This window comes from Numida meleagris, chromosome 2 (genome assembly GCF_002078875.1).
Source record: "Numida meleagris isolate 19003 breed g44 Domestic line chromosome 2, NumMel1.0, whole genome shotgun sequence".
Lineage (NCBI taxonomy): Eukaryota > Metazoa > Chordata > Aves > Galliformes > Numididae > Numida > Numida meleagris.
The window spans coordinates 134,769,442-134,782,323 of NC_034410.1; the positions used below are offsets into that span (position 1 = coordinate 134,769,442).

Genomic DNA, 12,882 nt, shown 5'->3' on the forward strand with positions numbered 1-12,882 from the left:
TGCCAGGAATCAATACTGGGCCCCACACTGTTCAACATCTTCATAAATGATCTGGATGCTGGGATTGGCAGCATTCTCACCAAGTCTGCTGACGACACTAAACTGAGTGGTGAGATGGAGACATCAGAAAGGAGAGCCCTTTACAGAGAGACCTGGACAGGCCCAAAGAGTAGGCATGGAAGAACTGTATGAAGCTTAACAAGCTCTCGCACCTGGTATGACATAAGCAGAATTCAGTACAGGCTTGGATCTGTTGGGGAGCAGCTTTGCTCAAAGGGACCTTGGAGTGCTAGTGGACAACAAGCTGAACATGAGTAAGCAGTGTTACTGCTGCAGCAATTAAGACAAATCAGATGCTGAGCTCCATCTGTGGGGGAATAACTAGCAGAGACAGAGATGTGCTCAGCCCACTTTACCCAGTGCTTGTCAGGTGGCACATGGAGCAGTGTGTCCAGTTCTGGTTCCACAAATCAAAAAGGATGAGAACAGACTGGAGAGGGTCCAAGGGATGAAGATGACCAAAAGGCAGGAGAACCTGCCCTGTGAGGAAACACTGAGGAGTCAGGTCTTTTCACTCCGGAGGTAAAAAGACAACCCGGGTTGTTCTGATTCTATCCTAAGCCGTACCGCAGCACACCCTACGCGCCCCCGACAACCCCCAGCACTGCTGCTGCCCAGCACAGCCCGCAGCACGCAGCAGGGCTGCCCTCCAGCAGCGGGGCGGGGCGGACCCGGCGCCGGGAGGACAGGAGAGAGGGAGGCGGCCGGGGCGGTGCGTTGAGGCCCGCCCGCACCTGCTCCCTCCTCCCGCCGCCCTCCTCGGCCCACCTGCCCGCGGCTCCGCGTCACCGCCGCGCTCGGCAGCAGCAGCAACATGTTGCCCAGAGGATCCTCGTCCATGCCGCCGCCTCCCAACCCCGCTGCCTACTTCCCGCCCCCCCGGGTCACGCTGCCCTCCGGCCTGGAGATCCTGCGCACCTACTCGGGAGCCTTCATCTTCCTGGAGATCGTGAGTGCGCGGGGCGGGCGGCTCCGGGCTCCCCTTGTCGTGCGTTTCCCTGCCCTCCACCTGCCGCACTCGCGCCCTCCTGGCTGCGGCTCCACCGCGCGGGCGGCCGTGCGTAGCGCCGCGCCTCACCTGCCATTTTGTGAGCGCCCGTGTGGGGAAAGATGGAGCTGTGCCCGGAGCCGTGCCCGGCGCGGCTGTGTGCGGGGCTACCCCCGTCCCGGCGGGTTCGGGCTCGGGGGAGCCACGGAGGGCTCCGCACCCAAAAATCTGCCTTGAAAAGTTGGGCTGGTTGTGTTGCAGCTTCTGTGCGAACTCCTACAAGTGTATTTAGTGTGTGCTGAAGACGTATTGAAGTAGGTAGGGCTGAGGTCCTTTGAGTTTAGTTTCTGCAGAGCCGTGGCACGAGCAGTGTGGAGGGGAGAAATCTTGGCGGGACTCGTTTTATGAAGGTACAAGGTTCCGCATTCAAAGCAGTGGGAACATTTCATATGTATCTGCGTTTTGTTTAGCAGACGCTGTCTGCTGTCCTTTCTGCTTCCTCACTGCCCATCGCTCTCTGTACGTGATGGACCTGCACCTGCAGCCTTGTGAAACTAGAGGAAGGTTGGTTCTTCACAGCGACTAAAAAAGGAACCCAAAGAGCAACTTGAAGGCCAGTGCATAAACCCCTGGGAGTTCTGAGCTGAGAGTAGCCATGTGTTTTACATGCATGCAGCTGCAATGTAACACTAGAGAGGACCTAACTAATTTTGTCACTGATTTTAATTTTATAGCAGGCATCTTTTGAAAGATGTCTCTCTTCCAACCCAACCTTCATTCAAAGAAAGTTCTCTGAATTTGGAAGCGTACGCTCTGACTTTGTAGTTTTGATTCTATAGGACTTGAGCAAAAAAGTCATAGCTTGCTTTCAAATTCATCGTAGCTATCCAGCAGCAGGTTGGATTATGATGTTAAACCTTTCCATAATAAATTAATATACCTAAGATGCTAATCACTTTTTTTTCAGGTATCATAAAGAGGCAGGATTTGCTGGAGAGATGGTACCTTTTGCTAGGCCAGCCAGGCAAACCTTAGAGTGTAAATGGTCCATCAGACCATCTTAGCGCTGTATCCTCACTACACATTCACTAAGATCTGTATGCTGAAAAGAAAATTGGTGGTGCTGAATTGTTCCCCTACTTACAATAATCCTGGAAAGCTGTGTATTTTTCTAGTCAACACACCATTATTTATAACTCAACTTACTCTGTAATCTGTTTTTTTCTTTTACTTTATTACTTAATGTATTCTCTTTCAGCATTTTATTACAAATACATTAAAAAAGACGATGCCGTTTCATCTCCTTTATATGTCTCATCTGATTACAACTATAAAACTAAACAGTATGAGATTGAATCCAAATTTGATGTGTATCCCTATCATGCTAACTTCAGTGTGTGTATATATATGGTAAAATTTTCAGCAACAGCACAGAAGTTACCTGAGGTTGTCAGTACCGTTTTCAAGACTTTATTAAGAGGGGCTTTGTCGAGCCTCTGCTTGGTGCCCACAGTTTGTGATAGCAGCAGTTGGGCTCTTTGAAGATCACAGAATCATAGAATGTCTTGCGCTAGAAAGGACCTGTGGATCATCTAGTTCTATTCCCCTGCCATGGGCAGGGCTGCCACCCACCAGCTCAGGCTGCCCAGGGCCCCATCCAGCCTGGCCTTGAATGCCTCCAGGGATGGGGCACCCACAGCTTCTCTGGAGCACTGTGCTGGTGCCTCACCATCCTCTGACTAAACAATTTCCTTCTGACACCTAATTTAAATCTCCCCTCTTTTAGAGTACAACCATTCCCCCATATCCTGTCACTATCTACCCATGTTAAAAAGTTGCTCTTCCTCTTGTTTACATAAGCTCCCTTTTTGAAGTACTGGAAGGAGTATGCTTGAAGTGTTTCCTCTAGTTTTCTGAAAGCAATCTCAGTGCTAATTCTTAGGCAGAGAGGATGAAAGTTCTCTCTCAGTTCATCACCTGTATTCCTTTCCTTACAGCTGTTTGGAACAATAGTCTGGATTTTGGTAGCTTCTACGCAAGTTCCACTGCCACTGCTGCAGGGATGGGTGATGTTTGTAGCAGTGACTGCGTGGTTCCTGTCCATTGTGTTCCTGTGTGTGTTCCTCTTCGGTTATGCAAATAGGATCGCTGTCAACTGGAACCAGACAGTAAGATATTTTAGAAATATATTTTTAATATAAATATGTAGAAATATAAATAATATATATGTTCATTCATACATATTTAAATAAAAAGTGTGTATTCTGTTTTATAAATTGAAAATGTTTTAATGAGACGTACTTATGCCTGAATGTTTAGCCTTCTGCTTAACAGGAATTCAGAACTGGAAAAGGACAGAGTAGGGCTACAAGAATGACAGGGGAAATACAGGACCTCTTTAACAATGGAGGCTGCAAGTACCTAGATTTTGGAAGTGATTGAAGCAGTGTACTTTTACTCTATCAGCACATGAAAGACACGAGCTGCAAGAAGAGGACTAGTTTAGTAAGGCATGAAAATAAGTTGATTTAAATGGTTAGAAAGAATTATGAACTGTATATTAGAAAATATTTTCCAACTACTATAGAAGTGAGGTATAAAGATGTACCATTTCCTTGAAAATGTTACACAGGTTTTTGAACACATTTTGTGATGTGGTTGTCTGGGATAGCACCACACCAAAGCACCCAGGTTGTCTCCTTCATTTCCTAAGAATGTCTTCAGCTGACTTGTGGGTCAGTTCCTTAAAGCCAGGACTGCACTGACTATTGTAGGACAGCTGGCTATTATAGCTTAGATAGTCAAAGAAGGCATAAGCTGCAGTGTGGTGTAGCTTAACATTTTTTTAGGAGATGATTGTAATCCTCAGAGGAATCCTGGGTAGACTACAGCCTTCATTATGTTCTGCTCAGTTTCTGTCTAGTGTGAAGATAAGACTTAATTCATGCTCTAATGGAGCATTGTGGCTTGTGCCAGAAGTTCTCAGACTGCACCTTCCTATTAAAAAGGGAAGCTGTGGTTCTGGTTTTTACCAGCTGTGCAGATATCTTGGCTTATTGGCTGCTAATTTGTCTACTCCTTGGTTGTCATAAACTGTTTTTTTTTGAGGTTTTTAGCGCTCAAGTAGTTGAATGCAAGGTAGTATTACTCTAATAATACTGGGAATGAGGGAATGAATAATAACAGGTGGCTAGACTGTCATCAAAGTGGGAATAATCAAAAAAATCTTTCAAAAGTATCGAAACTTCTAAAGTACTAAAGCATGTTTGTCTATAACTGCTGATCACCTTCATTTTGCTCCTATGTCCCTTAGTGAGACGTTTTGATCATAGCTGGATTTGTGTTCTTCAGCATCAATATATTTGGTTATCCTTCTCTTCTAGTTGTTCACAGACATCTCCTTGAGACTGATGTTCTTAAAAGCAAAGTCATAGTGCTTCATGAATGTGAGGCTCTGACAGCTTCAAACCCCGCTGATGGTAACAAACTGGATTCTATTAAAATGAACAGGATACTATTAAAGGAAATATGCATTCAGCCTCAGCTTTCCAACACAATGCAAGCAGTAATTGAGCTAATAATGAGTTACAATTACAGAGAGCTTTACAGCGATTTGTGCTATGACATCCTCACGAGTTATGATGCAACAAATCCTTGAGCATGTGCATCAATTAAGTAAATTAGTAGTGTCATGGGTTTCATTGAAACTATTTGCCAGTCTACAATCATGAACCTACTTGAGAGTTGCTGAATGAGGGTATAGTCTTTTATAGATTGAAAATCTTCATCTTTAAACAGCTTTGTACCTTATACATTGGCTGCTTGATGCTGACAGTGCTTGGTTGTGCTATTCATTTTCTCCCCTTGTGTATGACAAATCACCAAGAAACTTTCAGGAAATTGCTAGATGGCATGTATAAAAGCTGTGTCTCTGGGACTCTAACTTACTCCAAAAAACTGTCATAATTAAATATCTGAAATAAATGTAGTGCAAATCTGTAACATGGCAGTTGAAATCCATCCTCTTCCGATCTTCAACAAAAATAACACTAGATATATCATTTGACCACTGTTCTGAAGTATACAGATGTTCTGCAGCTTGGCACTAGAGTCTTTAGTAGCACTTCACGAGGATTTTTACTTTCTGTTTCAAATAAGTAATTACTAGAATTACTTAAAATATTTTGTATTATTATTCAATAAAAGGATATACTTGTTTATTTTAGGGTGAGATGTATTTATGTAAATATGCAGTTTTACTATTTCAGAAACTAAATTTGCAATAGAACTCAGAAGTTAGAGGTCATTCAATTATGTCAGAATGGGTAGAGTCATTGTTTGGTGATGCTAGAGTATGAATGTATCATATTTAGATTCACAAAGAAATGTTGGCTTAGATTCCAGAAGTTTAAGTGTGAATTTGAAGGATAGCGTGGGACTTTTACAGACACACATTTCACAGTACTTCATGACATAATTAGCTCCACTGAATTCATCCTGAAAAGAAAAAAAAATACGATGCTACACAGTGAGAAGTTGGGGAAAAACATGAACCTTAATACATCACTCTGTACTAAGCCAGATGGTGTGACAAATAGCGTTCTTTATGACCTGACTCACAACGCTCATTTACAACATTAGATGTGAACTGACATATCATGCAGATCTGGTACTGATTTATTTATTTTTTGTTTGAGGTTTCAGTGATTATACAGATGTTAATGTAGTGGAGAGTTAGGCAGCAAGTTCACAATTATTTTAAAAATACATATATCATTTTGGCAATAACATCTTGGGTTTCTTGGTTATAGAACCCATAACCACGTGAATGTGAAATCTTACTGATGCTGTATAGCTTCACAGTAATTGCTGCCAGGAGAAGAAAATTATAGAGCTCGTCAGGAGAATGGAGGAAATTAAAGAGTTTGTCTTTTGAAAATGCCTTTCCTGTATACAGTCAGCACTGTCTTTTTCATAGAGCTATTTGTGCTTCTTGGTGAGCAGTGGTGCCAAATGTGCTCAGCCAGTAACCCTGTAGTAGTTGCATGCTCAGTATTTAGTAGCCCAACAATCGTAAGTGTCCCTGATTATCTGTGGGTTTGTGCAGAGCTTGGAGTTGTTGGAAACCTGGGCCACAATGGATCTGGTATTTTTTACACAGAGACACACCTGCGTGTGGTCTGACATGCGGGTCCAGGCAGTAGTGTAAAAGATGCTTCTGGTAGAGAGAAATGATTCCCTTCATTGCAGGAGTTCTCTGGTGCTTCAGCGTTCATGCACAGACAGCTCCTGGTTCCTCCTGTTTTTATTTGAGGTAACAGATGTTACAGAAGACCTGGAGACTGAAGGAATGTGTCTCATGCCCAAAGCTTGAGATTTGGCACGCTTGGCACATGAAGGCCATCCAGCCACCTGCTGCCCTCTTTTTCTTCTCTTAGTTCTGTGACTGTCGGCAGAGTCTCCTGTTGATTATTTCCTTTTGGAATATGACTGACAAAAAAAAAAAGGGCAACCAGGATGGAAGTTGGGAATTAGACCACAAGTTGGGAATTGCTGCAATGACTTAGCCTCAAACGATTCTTAATTAAGAGAAAACAATTTCCTGGCCTGAATGGAATTGAAAACTTTAGTAGCACCTTATGTCATAACTTACAGAACTGACAAGTGTGCAATTTGTGTAGCATTAGCTGCTAACAAATATGGAAAAGCCGATTAATTTGAAAAGGAAATTCTTTCAATAAGAAGAACCTAACGCCTACGAAGAAACCATTATCTAAGCAGGGAAATGTTCTCTAAATAGGGAAAGGCAGCCCATTCCTACTTTGATATCAGATAGTCAATAGATAAGGGTATCGCACAGTAACTTCTAGTGCATCTGAATGCTGTGTGCTGTTGTGATGAGTCCCATGGAATGCTTCCTGAGTTCTCACTCTTGACATGCTGGTAGCCAGTCGCACATGTGGATTACAGGTGTATAATGAATTCATTAGTGTGTGAGATAGAGAACATTTATCATGATTGTCATCAACAGGCATTCCTATACTTGTGTGTAATACTCAAAATGTCTGTGCTTTTGCAGACCTGCGTATGTACGTGCACAAAGCATGTGGTGTAAAGACTCAGGAACTGAGTGCTTTGCAAATGTCTACTTTGCAGAATCAACAGGGAGATTATGGAAGAATATTTTGGACATTTTAAAACTGTACTGCAACAGGTCTTGGATCTTTCTGCATGGAACAGTGTGAAATGCAATCCACAGAAAGATTTAGGCAACAAAGCTGCTTCTTCATGTGCTTCAGTATTAGAACCCAGAAATGTTAGATGTCTAAACCTTGTATTTAGCTGGTGTACACCCCAGAGCAGGGAATTGCCTAGAGAAGGCCAGAGAGATGTGAATATAAAGCATAACCTAACTCCTCTCAAGTCCCAGGCATTTTATGCAGCGGTATCACAAAGTACTTCCAAACTACTGTATTTTGCATAGAGCTAAGTCAGAGAGAGTTGTGGAAGTGCCTCAGTTCTTGGACTATGTGCCTCGAAGTAAATTTCAGCTGTGTGAGGGCTGGTGGATTTCTGGGCATTTCCATAAACAAAATTTAAGCATGTAAGGGGGAGCTTTTGGAGTTCAGGTTATAGCTGAGAAGGGATTTTGGAGACTGCCAGCTTGTATTTTACTGTTTGTATTGTGATAGAGCTGGCCTTTATGTCTGCTATTTTTAAGGTAAGCCTCACTAAGAAAGAGTTCTGTAAGCTCCCGCTTTTAGCTTTAAAGTGATCTTAAAAGGTCAGCAGATGTGCATATAGATGAGTACGTGCCTCTTAATTTGAAAGACTGTAGGTTTTGGGGAGAGGGAGGGCTGCTCTTTATTACTAGTTATGTTGTGTTGCTTGTAATTGTAGGCAGTTATGAAAATATGTCGTATTTAAACGTTGCTTATGGATGATTATTGTTATCACTGCTCATTTCATGTTTCAGTGTTGGATTTCATTTATGCTGAGACTAGAAGAATTAGATACATATAGCAGCCCAGACTGAACCTGTTGTTTGCTTTTCAGGACTTTCTTTTCCATGGTGCTACTTTTGTCTTTTATTTTGGAGCTTTTCTACTGCAAGCAGCAACTACATCTCTGCATCACTACCCTCGCAGATTAAACTCCACCACACATGTGAATATTCTAGGTGATCATGAATATAACATAAGCATAGCAGCCTCGGTATGTATTTCATGAACTTGTATCTGGCAGTGGAATTCTGTTGTATGCACTGGTAACCAGCCTTTCAATTTGGGAACTGAGTAGCAAGCTGGAGTAGGAAGAGGGATTGTGGGAAAAAATGATAGTCTTTGGAAGCAGCAAATGTTCACACAGTGGCATGCGGAAAAAGTGCAATAATCTATTAATGGAGCCTAATGTGATAGATGCTTAGATGGTACTTTTCACAGTAGTGTTTTAAATCTGTGATTACTACAAAGTATAGTTTTTAGGTGAGGTATTTTGTAAAAGCAGCGCTAGGTATTGGAATAGAAGAAAAGGATGAAAACTGAGCCTTCATCAAAGCATCAGGTATGACTTTCAAGCCTGCTCTCAAACTTGTAATTGCTTGGATTTTTTGGTACCATTTCGATAGTCCTGAACATCCACAGGGAAAAATCTTGGACTAGCTCTTTATGAAGTTCAAGATGTGCATTTTCTGATGTCAGGCATAAAAAGTAGTTGCAAAGGGACATGGTATCTCCAGTGACAAGGATTAGAGAGCTTTATTGATCACCTAATCTCAGGCCGCCTTTTTGTCACTGTAATTGCATCATCACTGAATCACTGTATCTGGTGATGTGGGTGTGCATTGCTGAGTCAGAAAATACACAAATCTTTAGCTTTCTCCCTGGCTGGACTCCTGAATGGCAAGTAGAGGTGTGCCAGTAGAATTAACCTAAAGAACTGAAACTACTGCTTGTTAGGGTTTTTTTTTTGGGGGGGGGGTAATGAGGGGGGTTTGGTTGGTTGGTTAGTTGGCTCATTTGGATTTTGTTGTGTTTCTGGGTTTGGGTTGTAGGGATTTTTGTTTATTTTTGCATCTCCCAGGGTATCTTGTATACCTAAGGGAACTTCTTATATTTATTAAGTTTCTAAATCACTCTGGGGGTATCTGTTGTCCTCAAAATTAGATAACCTTAAATTTTACACAGTAAATACCTTCAGCTCGTATTAGAATGGGTCAAGACAGATGAACCTAAGGTGTAAGATTTACATCCTCTCTGCAAGAGTAAAAAAGAAAGAAAGGCCTTTTACTATGGCAAGCCAAGCTCTGAAGGAGCGAGTTGAGCATGTCAGACTCCAAGTCACGAGTTCCTCACTGTTACCCACCTGCCAGTAACACAATCCAGCACATCAAATTCCTGTATGGCCATGGCTGGTGGGCAGGTTGTATCTCTAAACTGTGTCTAGACTGAAGGAGAGCTTTGAATTAATTATATATCTCTAATTCATTGCTTCAGAGCAGCTCTTCAGTCCTTGTTTCAATGTGTTCAGATCCTACTTGATATATGGTAACTCATGTGACTGAAGAAAAGTATTTTATCTTCTCTGACAACAGAATACTGAAGACTGCAAGGAACTCTTCACCCCTTCCATATTCTTTTTGCTATGGAGAATTCAGTACTTCACAACCCCCGGATCTCTGTCAAGATAGAGTAGGAGGATGTTATTTTGTAACTCACCTCACTAATTTTTAATTAAGGGACGCTGGGAAATGGTGAATCAGATGATGTAGTCTTTAGTGTCTTCATTTTTTTTCCAGAAGTACCTAATCAGAAAGAGCGTAGAAAAAAAAAAATTCTGACCCTTTGAAACACTTCATTAAAACAATCCTATGATCGACACACAGAGGGGAAAAATACACAAGATAAAGCCTTGCTGAGGTTTTTTTTTTTTTAATTTTAAGAAGACTTTCTAGTTGGGTATACTGCAATTAAAATGTATCTTTTGCTTTTATGAATAATAGTTCTAGGATCTATTCAAAACTTGATTTGTCAAATTAATGCTTGTGTGGAAAGCAAGGTTGTTATCACACGATTGAATCTACATGTTCTAAGAGAAAGTGTCCATCATCAGTACTGGACAGTATGAGAAACTATCTTTTTCAACAATTCAGTTTTTAACTTCTTTCTTCGTGTTTATGTTATATATTCACTTTTGCCATGGCATCATCTACAGTTCTTATCTGTTCAATTTAGTTCTTGAGCAATAGCAGCTCCATGACATTTCTCAAGAGTCTGTTCTCATGGTTTTTTTTCTGGCTAAAGAGGCCCGACTTCTATCTGGTTCTTTATTTTTGCAAGTAAAGAGCTCTGCTGTTTACAGAGACATCTCCTTAATTGTTTGCCAGTAGAGACACTCACCTGGATACTTTCTAATCAAACACTAATCTTAGGTTATCAGTCTAGATAAGAGAAATCTGAAATGTAAGTACATGCGATTCATTTGTACAATAACCTGCAACTGTTTATATCCTATTTCAAACTATCTTCAGCAGCTAGCAGCTGACTTAAAAACAGCAATGTGGGGTTAAAACAGAGAAGTTCATTAGAAAACTTCAGGGGATCCCAGATCTGTCTTTACCATTGGGGAGGTACCTTTTGAGTCATTTGTGTTGCTATATTCATTTAAAATAGAAAAAAAAAAGAGCAATGTAATGTCTGATTCACTTTTTTCTTTTCTTTTCTTTTCTCCCTGCTCGTCCTTTAGATTTTTGCCTTTGCAACAGCTGTTTGTTATGGTTTCAGCACAGCCTTGGCATTGAGGAGATGGAAGCTATAGCAGTTGAAGAGACTCTGATTCCTGAGTGTTCTACTTCAGATCAAATTAAGTACTACTTGTCTGTTTTACTGAAATGTAATTCCAAAAAGACTTTTTGCTTAAAATCTGTTTTCAAGTGCTGAAATGCAAATAACCCTTAATCAGGATTTCTTTAACGGAAGACAAGTTTCTGTCTTTTCCTTTTTTTTTTTTTTACTTTCATTGGGAACTCATTAGAAACATTATTTGTTGAATTGTAATATAGAGTTCAGAGATAAACAGATGTTACTAGTAGATAACAGAATTCTGGTGCTAAACCAGAAGAACAGGAGGAAAACTGAAACTAAACAGACATGTTACCTGCATAGGCAGCTAGAAGGTTACGCCCTTATTAAGGCCTGGGATTGGGCTCTACGTGTGCTGCAGCATTACAGTGTGTTCCACACAGGCAGGGCCTTGATGCTCTTTGTGGACTCATTGGTTTTGTGTGTACTGCTCCTTGCATGATCAGAGTCCAATCTGACTGTGATATCAGCTTAATATGTGTTATTAACTTTGTACAGAGAAAATATTTTAAATATCCATCCAGTGCAACCTTTTATTGTTACTTTACAACCATATTCAGCTATGGTGATCTGATCGTTCCAGCTTACTGTATTCTTTTGTAGATGGAAAATGTCTGGGATTGTCAAACAGTTACTTATCGTTGATTAGTTTAGGAAATTAGCTCAATCAGATCTATTTATACTGCAAAGCAAACAGTGCATTTGTGTGGTGCGTGTATATAAGTGGTGTAATTTTGACAGGAATATTTGCACTGTTTTATTCCGTGGAAATACGGCATTGTTTTTGTAACTTAAGTGCTGCTTTTGTTTCTTGTTATGTGAGTCAACATCATTTGAATGGAATGTTACCAAATTGTGACTATTGTCTGACCTCAATTCTTGCAGTGCAGTATTTGTTACATCCTAACGTTGCGTTGTTTTGTAAAGGTGTTTTTATTTGGACAGATGCCTATACAACATCTCTCTGAGAGCAGTGAAATGCAAAGCAGTCCGCCCATTACAGAGTTGGCTTTTGGCAGAAAGGAAGGTTAATTGAATATCCCAGTTGTGTAATGACACAATTATAAATACAAAATGAACTTGACGATAGCATTGCACCCTGCTCCTTAACAACTCTTGTCACTAGTGCCAAATTGATAATCTGGGAGCATAAGGGTTCTCTGTCATCCATAGAACCTTTTGCTCACTGCTTTTTGCCAGTGCACCTTACACTTCTGCAGAGACTGCACCTTAGAATTCTACAGAGAACAGCGGTGGTTGGGTAAGGGAAGACAGGATTTTCCTCATTCCCAGGCCTACTCTTTCTCCTTGAGCCAACCAATGTGAGAGCCTGTTATAAAAGGTACTTGCCAAATTTGTCAGGAGCAAGGATCCCTGAGAGCTACCATCCTCATGGAGTCCTTCAGTCCCTGCTGACCCAGCGCAGAGATTTTTATCAATGACACAGCAGTGAGTGGCAGCATTTCCAACTTCTGGAACCACTCTGAATTACTGCAATGAGATGTTTTTGTATATCTTGTTTTCTGAAATTTTTATCTTCCAAAGATTTTGTACTCTGCCTGATTTATTTTTTTTCTAATCCTTTACTTGCATTGGAACTTGTTTTGTGAATGTTTTATCTAGAGCCATATACTTTAAAAAAATATTTCATATTGTATAAAATATGTACAGTAACACTGGAGTATATGGATGAAAATTTAACAGACTTAGCTAAGCAGCATTAAAGTTACTTAAAGTGTTTATGGCAGCAGTCTGGTTATTAATTGTCTGTTTGGAAGATATCAAAAAAAGACGTGGCAAGTCTGACCTCTTACAGAATCTCAGAATCATTTGAGTGGGAAGAGACCCCTAAAGGCCATCTAGTCCTGCAATGAACAGAGACATCTACAGCTAGAGCAGGGTGCTCAGAGCCCCATCCAACCCCTTCTTCTGAAAGACCACTTGAGTACAAACACACACGCATACACATATATA

General features: G+C 41.0%; 1 protein-coding gene across 1 annotated transcript; it reads left to right on the top strand.

Annotated features, from left to right (window-relative positions):
- Positions 752-12,655, top strand: MAL2 (mal, T-cell differentiation protein 2). The gene is made up of 4 exons (XM_021387596.1): positions 752-1,009; positions 3,046-3,216; positions 8,105-8,263; positions 10,793-12,655. The coding sequence occupies exons 1-4, from the start codon at positions 875-877 to the stop codon at positions 10,862-10,864; spliced, it is 537 nt and encodes a 178-aa protein (XP_021243271.1). The 5' UTR covers positions 752-874; the 3' UTR covers positions 10,865-12,655.